A 20,784-nucleotide genomic window follows, 5' to 3' on the forward strand; every position below is an offset into this window, starting at 1 on the left:
GGAAGGGATTAAGGTTGCTCTGGTGTGACTCAGACTCCTGAGTTACATATCCAGAGAGTAAGTGCTAAGAGCCCAATGCTGACCACTGGTGATGTGACCCTTCACTCCTGCTTTTACTCCTGCCATCGGGACAATGACTGCCTGTATGAAGCCCTAGAATTTGTACACTGGGAGCTAACTAAACCTGTTTTTAAATAAAGTAGTCCACCTCAGGCATTTTGCTATAGTAACAAAACAAAATGTACTAGTACATGGACCCTTCAAGAATGGGGAGGGGAGGATAGGGGAAAATGAAAGAGGGGGTGAATCTAATTAAGATATTTTGGGAGCACATATATGTCACAATTAATCCCCCCATACAAGTATCATATGCTAATACATTTAAAAGATCTACAAAATAAGCTTTCTTCACCTAACATAATTTTAGCCTGAGTAGAGGATTAAGCAGATAACTTTCAATTAGAATTACATACCATGTTGCTGTTTTTTCCTGCTTCAAATATTTAAGTTTATGATACAGCTAAAGTTACTGCTCTTGGTGCTTTTATTTTCAATCAAAGCTACATTAAAATGATTAGTAAGTTACAAACATTTAACTAAGATATAAATTTAGATTTCCACAACAGATTCCAATCACTGGTATATTTTAAAGCTTTCATCTTAGAAGTAGTGAGACAGGCTAGCAACACAAACACAACTGGCCATTGGAATCCCTTCTCTTAAGGGAAGGGGTGTCCTCATGCTAGACACTTTTTGTTTTTGCTACTTCCCCAGCACTACCCTGAACTATCTTTACAGCAATAAGTTGTAAATGGCCTGGCAGTTGTAAATATCTTTGCATGTTACTGTCCAAAGGGGCACCTCTGAGTTAGGCTTCCTGTTTAAAAAAAAAAAAAGTCTGCCCCCAATTTGACCTCTCAGGCAAAATCCTCTACTTAAGACCTTATGAATATTGGTTGCATCTCATACATACAATTAAAGACCTGGAAATTAGCATAAGCACATGTGCAGAATAGCCCATGTGATGTGATAAGGCTGTGCTAATTACACCTGCCAGCCACCCCAACCCCTCCCCAAGGAATGCCCAGATTCTTCTCACCTTACAACTTGCATATTGGTCTTTAAACAAAGAGATTAATGGTTCCATGCCACCTGGCAGGAGCCCACACCTTTTCCTCTTAGTGCTTCCTCTTACTCTATCTTTCCTTTTCTTTCAATAAAGTTTTGCTATTGTTTTGCAATCTGTGTTTCTGTCCAGTTCTCTGTTCAGGTGACACAAGAACTTGGGATCTTCTGGACTAGTGTCTTTTTAGACCACTCAGTCCAGTAACAGTATTCTTACAAATTAACCAAGTTGTGATTCTTTCAACAAATTCCCTCTGAACATTTGTGTTTACACACAAATACCCAAATTTATTTTCTTTATGATTTTGAAATTGTAGATTTATATCAAACCAAGAAGTTGTGAAGCTATTAGATGGAATAGTTATATCTTGCATAATTATGGAGCAATATAAGAAGAGAAAGTAACAAGGTATGACATGTGTACACCTCTTTACTATTTTCTCTCTTGCATGTGTTTTTGTGTATTTAGTACATACAGGACTATTCCATCATGAGAGAGTCTTCCCTGCTATCCTCCTACCCTTTAACCCCTCAGAACCATTATTACATTAGCGATTAATATATTTCCCAAATCTATAGTTGTGTCATTAAAAGAACATTCTATAAATTGAGTCAATAGTAAGTTAGACTTTCGAGAATGGGTTTCTAAACTCATCACAATGTCTGTAGGTCCATGTAAGTTATAAGAATCAACAGTTCATTTCTTCTTACAAATGTAAGAAAAATGATCTTTTATATCAACGTATATGTCACCCTCTTTAGATTACTTAAAATTCCTCAGGTCACCATCTTAGGTGACTTGCATTGTTTGAAGGGTTCCTGTTTCTTCTTCTGGATTTTTGTACAGCCCCATTGCCCGCAAAATTGCCCACAAATTGTGTGCCCTAATCCATCCCCTAAGCCTTTTAGCCAATCGAGGAAGATTGTGAACCTTTGACCTGGACAAATTCCAGGTGAGGGGCAGGTACAACTGTGACAGGGATATAAGGAGAAGCCATTGTTGGCTATTTTGTGCTCACGTGTCAGCTCAACTGGAGTGAGTACGTGCTTGCACTCTTTTGATCAAAAGGAACTACCTTGTCAAGATTTTCTCTGTCTCTTGAGTGTCTGTTTTTGGCACTGGAGGGTCTTTAATTCTAAGAGAGATAAGTGGTATTTCATGATATGGGTGTACCACAGTTTAACCATTCATCTATTTTCTATTTTCATGTACATTTTTTTTCTTTGTTTTCCATTTTGGGGCTTTTCTGAATAAAACTGCTATAAACATGCTATACATGCTTTGTATGAACATAGTCTTCATATCTCTAAGGTGAAAGCCTCAAAGAGTGATTATGGCATGTGGGCTAGTTCTATGTTTAGTTTTATAAGAAATGGCCAACTAGCAGTATTTTCTAGAGAGGTATAATTTCAATTGAAATGTATGGTAGCAACCCACCTCCTCTGGGGCACTGGGACAGTGGTTAAGTATTGTTAATAGGACACTATTAAATACTGTTAAATCACTGTTACTGAGTCTTGGGTTTATCTTTCTGAAAATTTATTTTTCCTTCAAGTGTGCTGAGATATTGTGGTTTGGGGAGACTAAACTCTCCAATTGACAGCTGATAGATCTTTCACCAGTCCTGGTAGCCTTGAGCAGAAGACCATTAGCCAGACAGCCCAAAGTCAGAATCCAGCTCTGGAAGACACTGGCCCAGTCAGCAGCTTGTACCACACTTTTGCACCACAGCAGCTACTTCTGCCCAAAAGAGAGGGAGAGCACTTCCTTCCATTGGTGACCCAGCAGAAGATCTGTGATTGGTGATAGGGACTGTGTTATGATTGGTGCAAACACAGTCCTTCATTTGCATGAAGGTCTGCTGTGAGTGGTGCAGACATCCTTACCACACCTCCTTTCTGGCTATGTAAGCAGGTTTTTAGCCTCACTTTGTGAGCAGCTGGAAGATGCCTTCCTGTACTGCTCTGCTGGTGTTACAACATTAGGTTCTAAGAAAGACTTCTCTTCAGTGGTCTTGCTTACATTTGCTGAGCTGATAACAAGAAGAAAAAGAAGAGAAGCAGCAGCAGCAGCAGCAACAGTGGCAAAAGAAATGGCCCCACAGCAAGGATATCAAGTGACTCCTAGTAGAAAACTAGCATCCTTGCCCTTTGGAGTGGCTGGGATGAAAACTGACAAGAACAGTAGCAGCAAAAGCAGCAGCAGGGGAGGCAGCTAGGAGCTGTCCCAGCTGTAGGGCAGCAGTGAGGGATCCTGTGGCAGTGGGAGCTGATTGACCCCTGGCAGGAATGGCCTGATCACCACTGATGGGCCAGGTAAAACTGACAAGGGCGGTGAAAGCAAATACCTGGCCAGCCACAGAGAGTACTTGAAGGGATGGTCTGTGGAGAGACCCTGCCTGACCCAGGTCCCTGGCCAGGGAATAAAGACCTATAGCACCTAGGGCCTCAGCTGGAACCTGGGGCCTGAATGTCCTAGCTATGAAAGGCTCAGACTTGACTGCTGCTGCCCACTGTCATCCACTCTATGGAGTGCAAATACCAGCAAGGGCTCAAAATGGCTGGAGGAGCTTCTTCTAGCCCATCTACAATTTCCACCTGGGTAAAGCAGAAGGACCCCGGCCAACTAGTATAGAATACAATTGATTTCATCCACATCCTTACCAAGATTTTGTCTTGTCACAGGGTTTTGATTCAATCGTTCTAATATACAGTAACATCTCAGAGTGACTTTTTTTGGCTCTAGTGGCTGGTGGTTGTATCCTGTGTTTCTTTGCATTTTATAGCTTCCTCTGAGAAAGGACTCTTCATGTGTTTTGCCTCTTTTGTAGCTGGCATATTTGTTTTCTTTTTACTGTTGAATTTTCAATGTTCTTTACATATTCTACATGTTATTCCTTTGCCAGATACATGATTTGTGAATACATTGTAAGCCTGAATTATTCACAGACTTATTACATATGGTTTTGACCAGTAAAAATAACTAGCTAACTGATTAACTAACTAAATAAATAAAATCAAAAGAAATGTTCAAAAATAAAAATTTAAAATTCCTGGTTGTCGATTATGCGGCCCAGCTGATGTGCAGAAGTTCTTAGTCAGTCTCGTGTGAACATCGGTTGTGTTTAAATCATTGTGTAATCTGCTGAGTGTCCTTCTACTCTTAATTTTGTGAAAATCTGCCTTCCTCCAAAAGCAAATGGTGCCCTCAAAGCAGGGTAAAAATTTTTCCTCCCAAGCCAAAAAGGGTATGTAATATGCTTAATTTGAATGACAAAGTGAAAATTTTGAGGTTTCTGAAGGGTGCAACTTTAGTGGAAGTTGGGCAGCAATATGTGAAGAATGAATTGAGCATCCACAGAATAGCACTGAACTCTATGTGTCCAGGCTTTCCTCCCTGGTGGGCTCTTAGGAACCATAGAACCATGGATACTGTACATTTTCCCTCCTGGTTTATAACTTGTCTTTTACCCTTTTAACAAGGTCTTTCTGAGAGCAAAAGTTTTGTATGTTAATGAGGTCAAATGTACTGATTTTCTCTTTTAAGGTCATGTGCTTTTTTGTTTGTTTGTTTTGTTTTTCTGAGAGAGGTCTCACTAGGTAGCTCAATTCACCATTTCCTTGCCTCAGCCTCCTTCCCAGAGTGCTGGAAATATAGGCATTTGTCACCATATCTACCAGGTCATGCACTTCACATGTCTTGTCTAGGCACTCATCAAGAGTCCCACATATTGAAGATGTTATCCTGTGTTACCTTATGAAATGTTATTGGCTTATAAACAGAGGGGAAGAGATGAGAGGGTGGGGGAGGGGGCAGGGGGGAGAAATGACCCAAACAATGTATGCACATGTGAATAAAAGAATAATAATAAAAAAAAAACACATAAAAGGGTTGGTGGAGTGGCTCAAGTGGTACAGTGCCTGCCTACGAAGTGTGAGGCCTTGAGTTCAAACCCTAGTACTGCCACAATAAAAAATATTGCTTGCTTAATAAAAAAAGATAATTTTTTCATAAACTGAAATTTGTATTGAGATTTGTCTGCAGATATCCAGTTATTCCAGGACTATTTTTTCCATTAATTTTTTTATTAGGATATGTTTGTTGTGTAGAGGGGATTCATTGTGACAATTTCATATAGGCTTATATTGTACATTGGTTAGATCACACCCACTCTCTCTCCCCCCGACTCCCTCTCTGCATCACTTAAAGCAATTGCAAGAGGTTTCTTTGTTCTATTTCGTATAAATATATGAAGTCCATCCACCATATTTCCTCAGCTTCGTTTCCTCCATTCACTCTCCCCCCTCCCACAAGTACCCCCTCATATACTGTATCATTTTACAGTCCTTTTTTTCATTATTAATATATAAGTTGATGTTCAAAGGGGTTTCTCAGTGTATCCCCATGGTAAGTATATTTTACTTTGGTCCATTCAACTCCTTCTGTTGTTCCACCTTACCCCTTTACCTCCCACCCCTATTTTTAAACAGCTTTCAATATACATCCTCATATCCTCTACCTGCACAGATACTATGTTTTACAATATTATAAATGCTCTATCATTCTCTTTCCCTTTGCCTTTTTCCAAGTTCCATAGAGTAGTTACCTATTAGAAACATGTTCTATGTTTGTATATGGTCATGGGTTTTTTTGTGTATATGTTTATCTTTTGGATCTATCTTCCATATATGAGAGAAGACATGCAGCCTTTGTCTTTCTGAGCCTGGTTTACTTCACTTAACATGATGTCCTCCAATTGCATCCATTTACCCTCAAACTGCATGGTGTCATTCTTCATTGTAGCTGAGTCATACTCCATTGTGTATATACACCACACTTTCTTGATCCATTCATCAGTTGCATGGCACCTGGGTTGTTTCCCTGCAACATTTTTTGATTTTGAAAGACTATCCTTTTGTTTTGTCCTTTTACTTTCCTTTGCATATTTGTAATTTCATTTGTGTCTCTTTTTCCCAGTTTCCTTAGGTGGAAACAGATTAGTTTAAATTTCTCTTTCTCTAGTATATGCATTTAATTCTATGTGTTCCCCTCAAAGCATTGCTTTACTGTATCCCACAAATTTTGATTTAATGTTTTCACTTTCATTTAGCTTAAAATATTACTAAATATGTTTTGAGATTTCATCTGGTAGTCATGCTTTTATTTATAAGTGTGCTTTTAATCTTCAAGTACTTTGGTTTTTTTTTTCTTTCTGTTATTAATGTCTAGTGCAATTCTTCTGTGGTCTGAGAGCACATTTTGTATGCTTTTCATCCTTTTAAATATGCTAATGTGTGTTTTATGGCCCCAAATCTGGTCTTGTGAATGCTGCATATGATTTTTTAGAAAAACTATGTATCCAGCAGGTGTTGGATGATCAGAGGTCAGTAAATTACACCAGCTGGCTGTGATGCTGTTCCAGTCACCTATGTGTGTGCTGGTCCTCTGCCTGCTGGACATATCTGTTCTGACAGAGCAATGTCGGAGACACCAAGGGTAAGAATTGACTCATTTATTTCTTCTTGCACTTCTATCAGATTCTACCCTGATATTTTGATGCTCTGTTTGTAGGCAAATACAGGTTTGAAGACTGTTTTGCCTTGTTGGAGAATTGACTCTTTTTGTTATTTTATACCTCTGGCTCCCCAGTAAATATATATTGCAAATTATAAGGCAACCACTAAAAAAAGCGAAAAAGGAAGAATAACAGATATGCTAAGAAAACAGAAAAAAGGAACCATAAAAATGCTCAATTAAAACCACAAAATGCGGAAAAAAAACTGGAAGACAATCTGGGCGCCAGTGGCTCATGCCTGTAATCCTAGCTACTTGGGAGGCTGAGATCAGGAGGCTGAAGGCCAGCCCCAGGAAAAATAGTTTTTAAGACCTCATCTGAATGGAAAAAAGCTGGGTGTGGTCGCATGAGCCTGTTATCCCAGCAACAGTGGGAAGCTTAAAATAGGAGGATTTTGGTTCAGGACAACCTTTAGCAGAAAGAGAGACCCAATCTCCAAAATAATCAGAGCAGAAAGGGCTGGAGGCATGGCTCAAGTGCTAGAGCACCTGCCTAGCAAGCACAGTCCTTGAGTTTAAACCCTGGTACCACCAAAAAATAAAACTAAAAGGGAATACAAAAATAGAAACAAAGAATAAAGGCAGCAATAGATGGTCGAAACAAATGTGGTAGGTGTTAATAAAGCTATATCAACAATCACTTTGAATATCAATGTTCTAAACATACCAAGAAATAGTTTCAGAGTGGATCCCAAGCACGTAAATGTGGTATCACATACAATATGATAAGCCTATCTTAAAGATAAAAACACATAGAGATTTAAAGGAAATGCATAGAGAAAGACTGTACTATGTTAATACTAATTAAAATAATACAATTACCTACATACATTTCCAACAGAGCAGACCACTAGAATCCTTGGGGGAAAATATCACTCAAAATTACCTGATGCATTAAAATATAAATTATTTAGGAGAATACTGATGTATAAAAATGTAATCCCAGCACTTAGGAGCCTGAGGCAAGAGGATGCCAAGTTCAAGTCTAGCCTGGTCCATACAGAAAGACCCTATCTAAAAAAAAAAAAACATTAAAAAATGGGACTCCAGGCTGTGCACAGTGACTCACACCTGTAAACTCAGCTACTCAGGAGGAATAGGTAAGAAGAATCATGGTTCAAGTCCAGTCCAAGGAAAAAATTGGCAATACCTCCCTCTCAATCAAGTTGGGCATGGTTGCATGTGCCTGTATTTCCAGCTGTTCAGGAGGCATAGATAGGAGGATCTTGGTGTGAGGCAGACCCTGGGCATACACACAAGACCATATCTGAAAAAAAATGAAAGCATAAAAGGGCTGGGGATGAGGCTCAAGTGGTAGAGCACTAGCCTGGCAATCACAAGGCCCTGAGTTCAAACCCCAATACCACCAAAGAATAAAAATAAAAAAGAAGAACTGCCCATAATCCTATAATTATAAATCTCCATACATGTAGCTGCATTAGAAAGTGTGGAAATGGAGAACAATTTTTAATCCTCATTAATTAATTGTAACTGTAACATTCAAGTTTCTACTTTATATGCTGTGTAACAGGCAGAACGATTTTATGGAAACATGGAAGGCGAGATTCTAATCACAGGGCAAATAATTATTATGGATGCTGCGCCATGGTGATTTGGCCTGGCTGTAGTGAAAATGGCTCATTCCAAAGTAATTATTGCTTATGCTGATAGTGTGTTTCTTCCTCCAGGACCACCTGATAAACATCACTAAACTGAACTTTTCAGTGCTGATCTGACTTGAGGACAGAGGCTTCACAATTGTGAAGGGTGTGAGTCACCATCTGGACCCCATGAGTGTATCAACTCCACACCCAGAGCTATGGTTTGAATGATGGTGCTCACCCCCCCAAAACCAATCCATACATCAAAACTTAACAGTGTGACACTATAAAAGGTGGGGCCTTTTGGAGATGATCAAATCATGACAAGCCCTAATGAAGGATGCAGTGGCCATACAAAAGAGGTTTGAGGGAGCTTTCCTCTATCTCGACCACTTCGTCATCCTCCATGTGAGGATGCTACCATGAGAAGATGCCATTGTGGTATGGCTCTCTTGAGACACTGGGTTTACCATAGACTTGACCTTGGTCTTTCCAGCTTATGGAACTATGACATATAAATGACCCAATCTGTAGTATTTTGTTATAGCAGCAAAAATGGAAGAAGACATATGGAATCAGAATGGCTTGTAATACCTAGCAGAAACTCACTCTTGGATGGATGTCTGTGGGCAGGAGCCATTTTCATCCCTTTAAGATGAAAGACACTGGGTGTCTCCCGGAATGCAGTCTATGCCACATACCCACTGTTGCCCTGGATATCAGCACAATCTAGGCCCCGAAGGGTGCTTTGACATAGCGTGTACTGAACAGAAATAAATTAGGCAAGCCTTACAAATTTCAAATCAAGGATTCAGGCACCCTCCTGGCTGCTCCCTGTCTCCAGCAGAACCACTTTTCACAGTGACAGCCCTCACTGACCCCTTCTCCCCATACTCTTTCCTGATTGGGCACCCTTCAGGGCAGGACCCACAAGGACACTGCAACTTCACCCCAGGATCAAGTACTACACACAGCACAGAGCCAGAGCTCAGGATGTGCAGAACTGAGTTAAAATTGAAGAATTAAATAATAAATTAGCATACTGATGTAAACTAACACAACTGCTTTGATGAGTAAGTCATTAGTGTGTTTTAGACTTTTACCAATGGTAAGCCAGAGAAAATAGAGTGTTAATGAACAAAGATACAAATAAATGCTTGGGGTCCTACTTCCTACCCTTCCACCCAGTACTAAGCATCAAAAAAAGACCCAGCACCCAGCATGGTGCTCAGAGCCTAAGGGAGCCCAGTGTTCATTTATGGCAACACATTTTATTTTAGAGATAGATTACTGGTGATCTTTTCTTTGGAACAATGGATCAAGTAAAAGCACTGCTAAATAGACCAAACTTCACAACCCATACCTGACTTGAGACAGCTGATTTTTCTCGACTTCTCTGGGGTCATGTCCCTCAGCACAACCCCAACTCCCAAAAAGGAAATTTCCCCACTGTGCTTTATAAAGAGGAAGCAATAGCTCTTGCATTAAATTTCCTAGTTACATGCCTGGTGCATTTTAGATTCACAGGATCCCAAAAGGAGAGAGAAAACTCTTAAGTGAAATGAAGCAACTATAAGTATGTCCATGTGTCTGTGTGTGTATGTGTATGTACACATCTGTGCTTTGCTGGTAACCATCTGATACAAAAGCATTTTTTAATCAGAACAGTTAAAATGAGGAAAAATTACAAATGACACCAAAATCAGCATGAAAATTAAACTAATTTGGTTTTTGTAGAGGAAATAATCTCTATCAAAAGAAAATGTTAGAAAACTGCTCTGCCATGTTGCCCATCCTCTCTTTCTGTGGTTCTGGGGAAATACGGGGAGGGGACTTGAGTCTTTCTCATAGTTCATACTTGATCCCACCCTTTGAAACACTCCCTGTCTTAGATTCCTGGAAGCAGTGCATGGTTCCTTAGTCACCTAGTTCAAGTTCTTCTTGAAAGCTGATATAATTTAAAATAAGCTATCCAGTCTTTGCCAAAGTCCAAGAAATGAAATTCACCATCATTTTAAAGGGCTAAAGCACTTATATGCTCTAAATTCTCAGACAGCATAAAAATATATCACCCTCAAAGGAATAAAGAATAAGACATATTTCCCAGTTTTTATTTCAATATGGCAAAAGGTATCTTGTTTTCAAAAAGTGCCAGTTCTCAAATTCATTGGGGACTGACTTCATTAAACAATTTAAAGAGAGTCCTTTTTTTTACATTCTTTTATTATTATCACATTATTGTAGTACTGGGAGTACATCATGACATGAAAGAAAGCGCTTACAATACATATTGTTGAACTCACCCCCTCCATCATTCTCCTTTATTCTCCCTATCCCCATCCTAGAACAGTTTCAACAGGTCTCATTTTTCCATTTTCATACATGAGTACATAATACTTGTACCATATTCATTCTCCTTCACCCTTCCTTTATATCCTACCCCTGCCCGACTGGTACCAACCCCCAGACAGGACTTGTTTTGCCTTCCTGTCCTCTGTTTTAGAAAAATAACATATTTAAGATATCTATACAGAGAATTTCATTGTTACATTTCCATGTACATATGTATTATAACCTGAATTGGTTCATCCCCTCTATTTTTCTTCTTTCTACCTTAGTCCCTTTCTTATGGTGATTTCAACAGGTTTAAAAAGTTTATATTCATTCTTGTATAGAAAGTACATCAACCATATTGACCTTCTTAATTTCTTTCTTTTACCCTCCCTCTCCTTTGTGTAACTTGTTTTTTTTTTTCATATTTCTTGTATTTATATTGGGTCTATATTCCACATATGAGAGAAAAACATGGTGGACTTTGGCTTTCTGAACATGGCTAAATTCACTTAAGATGATGCCCTCCATTTACATGAGGGTTCTTTACTTAAAATCTTTTCAAAGCCTTAACTGCTAATATATATTGAGAAAATCTCAACAACAGGAGTGGAGTGTGAAGCATTTTCTGAATCATTTGACCATAAGAGCTTTGATTCACAAATAGTTACTAGCATCTGATGAACACATATCTCAGATAATGGACCAACTAAATCTGAGCAAAATATGTGACTAGCCTGTTTGCATGGCGTCTGGAGGGTCACAGCTTCACAAGGTGGCAAGAAAATGGGTCTGTTCACCCAGCTTACTGTGCACACATGACCAAAGTGTCAACACACGCGTAAAGCTGGCACCAAGGGACAGGTCACTACCAGACCCTAGTACCCTATACTGGCCTAGCTTCTGCATACAATAGGCTTGGCTACTGTGCACCCCTTAGACTAGACTCCTAATGCATACACCTCTATGTAGTAGGCTTCTGGTGGGAGTCATTCATGTCCCTGAATGTACTTGGATTGATGTCATTCTCAGTTTTGTCCTGCTCCATTTTATCAGTGTATCACAATTTATTTACCATTTTCTATTTTAGATATTTCCTTCCAAGTATCTCTCAGTACAGAAAGCTATAGGAGACTGGTTGTAGCTGTTGTTTGAGAAGGAGCAAGTTCAGAAATAAAAAAGATAACATAAACATTTTTTAGACATGTCCTCAGTGTGCGTGAACACGTATATCCCAGCAATGGGACAGTGGATCATAGGGTGTGTGCACTTGTAATTGGAGTAGGAAAAAAAGAAATGTTTTCCCAAAGTGGCTGCACGAATATTGGCACCCAGCATCAGTATATGGGGTCCAGTTTACACAGCTCCCCCACTGTGGTATTGTTCATTTTTTACGGTTCTACTTTATCATGATGAACGGTGATTTTAATTTGTATCTCCCTGATGACTAATTATTTGGATATTCTTTTTTCAATATGTGTATTTTCAAGTCTTAAATACTAGAGAGTATATATCATTATTATTTCCTAATGGAAGCCTTTCTTATTTATTTGTAAATATCTTCATGTAATCTGTAGGAGTCCTCATCTGATGTGTGATCACAAAACAAAACTTCCAAATGTAATTGTGGAGTTGTCTTTTGTTTTCCTTCTTTCAAATTTTGCTTTTCCTGTTGATGGTATTGGGCTTTGAACTTAGGGCCTTCTACTTGAGCCATGTCCCAGTCCTTTTTACATTGGTTATTTTTGAGATAGGGTCTCACATTTATGCCCAAGCTAGCCTGGACCACAGTCCTCTTATCTATGCTCTTCATAGAGCCACGATGACAGGTGAGCACCACCACATCAAGTTTATTGCTTGAGATGGAGTCTCTTGAATTTTTTTCAGTACTAGCCTTCATCTGTGATCCTCCTGGTCTCTGCCTCCTAAGTAGCTAGGATTACAGGCTTGAGACTCCATGCCTGACCAAATTTTTGTCTTTTAATCAGTACATTTAACTAATTTTTGTTTAATGGCTGTATTTGCCTTAAACCTATGTCCTTATTGCTTATTTTGTATCTAGCCCCCCTATTTTTGTTCCTTTGCTGTCTTCTTAAAAACTTTTCATTATTACTTTCTATTATTCTACTATTCCTTCTCTATTAGTTTATTTCCTTTTGCCTAAAATATTCTTTTGAGTAAGTATTGCTGTGCAAAACAACTGGAAACAAACACTCTCAGTTTAGGGGGTTTTCTTTTGAGAGAAAGGGAGACCAACTGAAAATCTTTTTTTATTGCCTTCTCTGATAAAAATCTAATTTTGATGGTCATGGGGTTTTTAGGTGGCAACGATTCTCTCTTTTCTTCTTTTTGGTAAATTCACCTTCTTTGCAAATTTATTATATGTGCTTTTGAGCAAATGTGGCAAAAAATAAATAAAAGGAAATTTCAAAACCAAAAATTTTAAATTGCTACATAGCTGAGTGGATGCAGAGACATTCTCAGTCAGTCCTGTGTGATTGTTGCATTTAAATCATTATGGGATCTGCTGAGTGTTTCCCTGCCCTTCTGCCTCCTCCACCCCAAGCAAATGATGCCTCAAAAGCTAAGTAAAAGTGGCTGTGCTTAACTTGAGGTGATCAAGTGAGAATTTGAGATTTGTATATAAAGATTACTGTAAAGCAGCTCACCTAAAGTTTTAGGGTTTGGTAAGGCTACTCTTATGCTGTGTTCCCTCACTGCTCGGGTGTCCTCCTGTGACATATTGACAGCTTCTATTGCTTTCAAGAGCTCTCTTACCGTGGAGGGCCTGGAACCCTGATTCTCTCCTTGGTACCCCTACATTGGTAACCTCTCTGCTCCAGTCTTCAGACACCAGTTTCTACTAGTCTTGCTTTGCACATTTGCAAGTTAGGAGTCTCCAAATGCCTTGAGGGAAAATTCCATGAAGAATGTTGAGCTTCCTTCTTTATGTTTCCCTGCATCTTGCATCTCCAGCCTCTCAGGTTCCAATTGTCCTGGTAAGCCCCAAACATCACCAGTGCTGCCAGCAGTACTGGTGAGGTGAATAAGCTGCTAAGCTCAGGCTCCTGCTATCAGCCTGACAAGGAACTGTCTGGCCCTACAAACTGGCAAATGCTCCCAGAAAACAAATGGGGGGGTGTGGATATGCATAGGGCTTCTCTCAGTGAGTCTCCCGTTCTCTGAGAGGCAGACTTGTAAGTCCCTTTTCTGTTGCCTTATGACACTGTAAAACACATTCATAGTTTTAGTCCCTACTTTCCTGCATAGAACTCCTAAAATCCTTGGAATCTTCAAAGTGATAACCTTTTTTTATGTGCCAGTGAATTAACTAATAGGCAAGAAAGTCATGCCAAGTACCCAAACCAGGTCATGGGGAACAGGTGGCCTCCTCGCAGAGCATCTCTTGGGTAACACGTGTTCTAATTCCACCCAGAACCTCCCCAAAATGCCTCTTTTGAAATAGCATCTTCATCTAGACCCAAACTGGGGCATACGCACAAGGGTCCTTAATTACAATGCCTCGTGAATTAGCAGAGTGAATTCACATGTGCAGTCAATCAATCTGTCAATGACCAAAAGCCTCTCCTAAGTACCACCCAAATCTCCCCCCACTTTTGCTCACCCCTTGTGTTGCATAAATACCCATCCAAACCAGGACACTAGGACTCTTGAACTCATATCCTGGAGCCCACTCCCCTGTTCCTTAAGGGACTGTACTTTCCTACTTTCAGCTTTTCAATAAAACTTTGCTACTGCTTTGCAATACCTGTGTCTCCATCCAATTCTTTGTTCAGGAAGCCAAGGACCTGAGATCTTGTTGACCAGGGTCTTCTAAGACTACCCACCAGTAACAATAGCTGACATCTCTGAGGTGGCTTCGGATGGGGGCTGGTCACAAGAAAGACCAAGGCAAGATTAGAGAGTTAGGACTTTCAGTGCCTCCTCCAACCACCACCTCCAACTCCCAGGGATGGGAGCAGGGCTGAAGGTTAAGGCTGATCACCAATGGCCAGCGATTTAATCAACCATGCCTACATAATGACACCTCCTTAAAGCCAAGAGACCCTTCCACACAACTGGGCACATGGACATTCCAAGAGGGAGGAGCCCCAAATAAGGCATGACAGCTCTGTGCTCCTTCCCACATGCCTTACCCCAAATGCTCTGTTTGTCCTCTTATGTCCTCTACATTAAATTAGCAAATGAACCTCACTGAATTCTGTGAGACCCTCTACTAGTAATTTATTTTCTGCTAGTAATTAAAACTTAGGGGGTGTCATGAGAACCTTAATTTACAGCCAGTAGGATAGAAGCACAGGTAAAGCAACCTGGGGCTTGCCACTGTCAACTGAATTGGGGACGGGAAGCAGTCGTGGGGACTGAGCCCTTGTCCTGTGGGATCTGACACACTCTCCAGATGGTTAGTGTCAGAATTAGATTGAGTTAGAGGACAATGGCTGAAGAATTAATTGCTAGCTTGCCCACCGGGATACATCCCACATCTTTTGATGTCACAGAAGCCTTCTGTGTTGATTTAGGTGGTATGAAAGATAACAAAAGTTTGTTTTTCCTATACATGTGTCTTCTAACCAGTTTTTGTTTTGTTTTGTTTGTCAGACTGTGTACATTTTATCTAACCCTTAGAATTATTTCTTAATGAGAAGGTCACTGTCACTCAACCTATTCTATCATGACATTGAGTAGAACACGGGAATAATAATTTCATTGTCCTAATATATTCATTGTGACTTTTCAACTGGGACAGACCTAAAGTACCCTTGAAAACATGAGAAGTTAACCTATAGAAAGTGGTTGTGAGTTACAACTGCACAGTCCAGTAGTGGTATTAACCACAGGTATTACCACTGTGTTGGTTCTGCAGAAAGCCAACCAATACATGATGTAATTGAGCAGCCTTACATACACATTCCTCTCCCACCAGACTGTATAAAATCCCTGTTTCAGAAGCAGCTTTTGTTTTCCCACTGAATCTATCATAATAAAATTAAATATAATGTTGTTTATATTCCCTTTTCACTTTTAGAATATATATATATATATATATATATATATATATATATGTAATTCACATAATAATGGAACTTCAAAGTTGATAGCAAATGCACTTGACCTGCAGTTATACACATCACTGTGTATCTGTGCTGTTTACTCAGTTCTTTATTTGCTAAGTTCTCAGAGTTCAGCTGTATCTGGGTTTCTCCTTCTTTGATTCCTAATGATGATGTATTGGTGTTACCCCCAGAAGGGAAACTGAGGCTTGGGATGCATGAACTACAAAATCTCAAAACCTGGAGATCTTCTTTTCAAACCCCTTAAACATTCACATGGGAAAATCAAAACCCGGAAACAACACAAGATTTGAATTGGGATTGGGTTGGATTTTCTTTTGTAAAACATGTATTTGTCTCTCAAACTTCTTTGAGATGACCTAACATGCCAGATGAGCTCACCATTTCAAACTTTCAAGTATGAATGGTGACACAAAAAAATACACCTATTCATTACTGTGAAAGACCAACTGAGACATTTTTAATTCAAATAGAATATTTCAAAATTATGTTAACCAGGTTTGTTATTCATTCCTGATAAGCTTTTGTTCCAGTAAGGTTTGATCAGTCACTATCAAGAGCCAAGCATGGAAGCCTTGCAGAGCCTCTTGGGCAAGCTACCATCTCTTAGAGGAACAAGAAGAGTCTGTAGGGATGGTGGCTGTGTACCCCTCAGAATTCTGTCTGGGCCACAGACTTGTTGCCACTTCTCTTTTTTCCTTACCTTCTACTGGCCTTGGCACGTACTCCTGGACCCCTCCTTCATTCAACCATCTTAAATTCCCAGCTCTAAGGCTTGCTGTTACCTTCTGCCACCTCATGTGTTCCTTCCCTCTGTTCTTCCATACTTAAGGCACAGCAATTTCAAATTTTCATTTTAATTCACATATAAATTAAATCTTCTGATTTATTAGTTGCTCCAGTTTTATTTGATGCTATGACAGGCCACCAAATTTAACATTTAAAGCAGAAACCTAAATACATATATACATGGAAATATCACAATGAAACTCCCTATACAGCAATCTTCAACAAAAATGTCAGTTTTCAAAAGCAGAGAACAGGAAGGTAAAACAGGTCCTTTCTGAAAGTTGCTACCAGTGGGAGGGGGATGACATAAGGAAAACATGAAGGAGGGTGAATGTGGTGGAATATTATGTATTCATGTATGAAAATGGAAAAATGAGACCTGTTGAAACCATTCCAGGAATGGGGGAGAAAGGTAAAGGAGAATGATGGAAGGGGTAAATTCAACTATGATATACTGTAAGAACTTTTGTGAATGTCACAATGTACCCCCAGTACAATAGTAATATAAAAAAAGTGATACAAATTGAAAAATAATTAAATCTCAAATTTAAATTAAGTCTTCCAATTATGTTAGTTGCCCATCTTTATTATATGACAGGCTATCAAATTTAACCTTCAAAACAGAAGCCTAAGTAACAAACAGAAAATGGCAACTCCAAAGAAATGCCACTTTTCTGAAATTTATTATTTATTCAACAAACACAATATCACCAATAAAAAGCGAAGGTGGAATGACTAAGAAATAACAGAAGAGTCATTTATAATGTACTCAGCAGAAACAAGAGGCAAACTTTTCACCTGTGTCTGGTCTCACTTGAACTCCACACTCAGACATTGATACCCAGCACATGTACTGTCCATATGTTCCACGTGTTCCCACCTCACTCTGCCTTAGCTCAGCAGGTCATCACAAGCTCAATCCACACACCACACTTGCATCCATCCAGCTGGGCAGGATGAAATTCTGAGCCATTCCCTAGCCAGTAAGGGTTCTGGGATATCATCAAGTTACTTGTGGCTAGAGAGAAGCCTGCTTTTGAGACAGGGGAATAGGGAAGTACAGTTTGGCCAAGAAGGGCAGGAGACTGACCAGAAAAGTGTCATAAAAGTGCCTCCTTGGACACACTGTCTTCAGCAGACCTCTTCATGGGAATGTCATTGGAACCCCCTTTTTGTAGTTAACTCGATAGTAGCTACATTAAGATTAAGAGAAGATGCTTGTGCAGAAGAGAAAGTCTGGAAGCTAGTGCATTAGGGCTAGGAAACCTGTCCTCAGATGATGACCTTTTGAGATACCCCCCTACTTAAAACTTCATACATATGGACTGCATTTCATGCATGTAATTATAACAGAATGCATTATGGTTAGGGACATGCACAGTCAAAAATAAGTTACAGAACATCCTCTTGTCAATCAAACCTGTCAATCACCCTAGCCCTGCCTGCAGAGATCACCCTGATTTTCCCCTTCCCTTGCTGATTGCCCTTTGAACAAAGATCAGAGCTTCTGTGCCTTTTGGCCAGAGCACACCACTCTATCTTGTGATATTTCCTCCTGTCTATACTTTTCTTTTTCTTTCAATAAAATTGTACTACTGCTTATAATCTTTGTGTCTGCACAGTGCTTTGGGGACAGAGGCAAGAACCTGAGATATTTTCCACCCAGTCATAACACTTTGATCTCAGATATGGAAGCTGGTCCTTCAATGCAGATTTAAAATTATTCTCTCATGATATAAACATCTTTGTCAGTCATTCTTCTTGATGATTGAAATGCTATCCTCCTCCCAGGAGACAACACAAAGGAGATCAATTGCAAATCTTTCAAGTGATGCAGGATATTCTCAACTCAAAATTAGATCTGATGAATTACTGAGCTCTCACACAAAGCCACTGATGAACAACTGTATGTCAGAACTGAACCACAAATCTAGTTTCTATTCAGTAGTATTAAGATTGAGGGGTGGAGAATTCCAACCATCATATTTAATTTCTCAACAATCAGCATAAAGCATCCTTAAAATTAAAATACCAAAATCTTTGTTGACAAAGGAATTTATAATTCAACTCATTTAATGTTTATATGCAGAGACACTAGAGAAAAATTGAGAAGACTTAAAATAAATTTTCTGCAAAAAATTACATAAAACTCTCCTAGAATAAAGGTAAAGACAAAAATATAAGGAAAAATAAATAAAACAAGTCCAAAGAGAAGTAAAAAGAAAAAGACACTTACTAAAATAGGATCCCTATAATGTACAGTAAGACAGAAATCTTAAATGCACATTAAGATCAAAGCCTTACCATGGTCCAATAATTATAGCATATATATTTTCTTATTTACTCAGGGCCAAATGTTTTGATTAAAAGCAAAGGGGCACCAAAATGTGGCCATTATGGACCATAATTTAAACAAAACAAAAATTCAAAAAGTTTAAACTGACCAATGTAAGTGATACATCATTTCTTTTAGAAAACTCATATTTATATTTAGAACACTGGAAAGGCAATGAACAGAAATATTTTATAATGACAAATGAAACTGAAAACATAATGAAGAAATAACATTTTAATCCTTAGCATGCCAAAAAGCATACAAGAAAATACTTAAATGAAAAAACCCATTTGGAATAAAAAATTTAAAGTTGTTACATAGTTTTTAACATCTTGTATTAGCTAAGAAAGATTAGATGATGACTTACTGGGAAGCTTAATTAACACTGTAGAGTTCAGGCTAACATGGTGAATTTTGCACAACCAAATAGGAATATATTTAATTCTGAATATTCAAGCGCTTGTACCAAACATGACTCATAGCCACACAGACGATTTCAATAAACAGGATAGAAGCCTAGTTTACCAGGGTTCCCTCATTTCCCTCTCCTCAGGTCACGGTGCACAGATTTAGGGCAGGGAATGTTTATCTATACCCCAGCTTGGGGCTTCAGACCTGGCCATCTTCCAACAGGGTGGCTCCAAGGAAGAGCTCTCACCCATTTCCAGACTCACACATGCACTGCTAACCTGACCTATCCACTCAGATGTCCAACAGGCATTTCAAATGCATCAAGTCTGACCTTCTTCAGACCTTCTAGCCTTAGGGAGAAGAGGTGACCGCACAGGCTTGGGCTAGCCAGGTGTTAGCTTCCTGTTACTGTGATAAAATACCTGACAGAATCAACTTAGAAGGAGAGTGGTTTAGTTTGGCTCATTGTTTCAGTCCAAGGTGGGTTGGCTCCATTGTGTTGGGGTCTCTGGGGAGGCAACACTTCATGGTAGGCAGATTGTGGTAGAGCAAGTTGCTTGTCTCATGTCAGCCAGAAAGCAGAGAGGAAGGGGGTTGATTTCCACAATCCCCAATGACCCAGACCTCCCATCAGGCCCTGACCACTTCCCAACAGCACCAAGCTGAGCTAAGCCTTCAGCAATACACCTTTGGGGGACATTTTAGACCCTAATTATAAAACTAGGCATCTCTGGCTCTTCTTTTTCTCACACACCACATCCATGACCGGCACATCCTGCCATGCTGACCTCTGAATGCACAGGTGTCCAACTGCTGCCACATCCATTACTACCTGCCAGGTCCTATAGGCCCAAGCCACTAACACAGTCACCAATGAAGCAATGATTTACAATTAATGACACTATATCACACAACTACTCTAGAATTCTATGTCAACATCTTTGTCTAATTGGACCACATGGAACTTGCAGAATAACATGAGAAAAAGAATTTGATGTACTTTCTGTACAAGAATGAATATAAAATTTTTCAACCTGTTGAAATCATCATAAGAAGGGGACTAAGGTAGAAAGGAGAAAAATAGAGGAGATGAACCAATTAGGGTTATAATACATATACACATGGAAATGTCACAATGAAACTGAAACAGATACTTTAAAGCAACTGAGGCCAATAGGAAAAGGGGACCAGGAACTAGAGAAAAGGTTAGATTAAAAAGAATTAACCTAGAAGGTAACACCCATGCACAGGAAATCAATGTGAGTCAATGCCCTGTATAGCTATCCTTATCTCAACCAGCAAAACCCCTTGTTCCTTCCTATTATTGCTTATACTCTCTCTACAACAAAATTAGAGATAAGGGCAAAATAGTTTCTGCTGGGTATTGAGGGAGGGAGCGGGAGGGGGTGGAGTGGGTGGTAAGGGAGGGGGTGGGGGCAGGGGGGAGAAATAAACCAAGCCTTGTATGCACATATGAATAATAAAAGAAAAATGAAAAAAAAAAAAGAGAAAAGAGAGAGAGAG

The 20,784-nt window shown here is 39.4% G+C and overlaps 1 protein-coding gene across 4 annotated transcripts in view; it reads right to left on the bottom strand.

The window, feature by feature from the left end:
- Vwc2 (von Willebrand factor C domain containing 2) overlaps positions 1 to 20,784 on the bottom strand; it is a 179,402-nt gene that overhangs the window by 22,027 nt on the left and 136,591 nt on the right. The window contains exon 3 of one of the 4 annotated variants that reach the window (XM_074065521.1): positions 7,855 to 7,967. The exons of the other annotated variants lie outside the window; for them this stretch is intronic. Coding sequence (XP_073921622.1) covers positions 7,903 to 7,967 — 65 coding nt within the window. The 3' untranslated portion in view covers positions 7,855 to 7,902. Of the gene's footprint in view, positions 1 to 7,854; positions 7,968 to 20,784 lie in introns of those variants that run through there. 4 annotated transcript variants of the gene reach the window in all.

This window comes from Castor canadensis, chromosome 2 (genome assembly GCF_047511655.1).
Source record: "Castor canadensis chromosome 2, mCasCan1.hap1v2, whole genome shotgun sequence".
Lineage (NCBI taxonomy): Eukaryota > Metazoa > Chordata > Mammalia > Rodentia > Castoridae > Castor > Castor canadensis.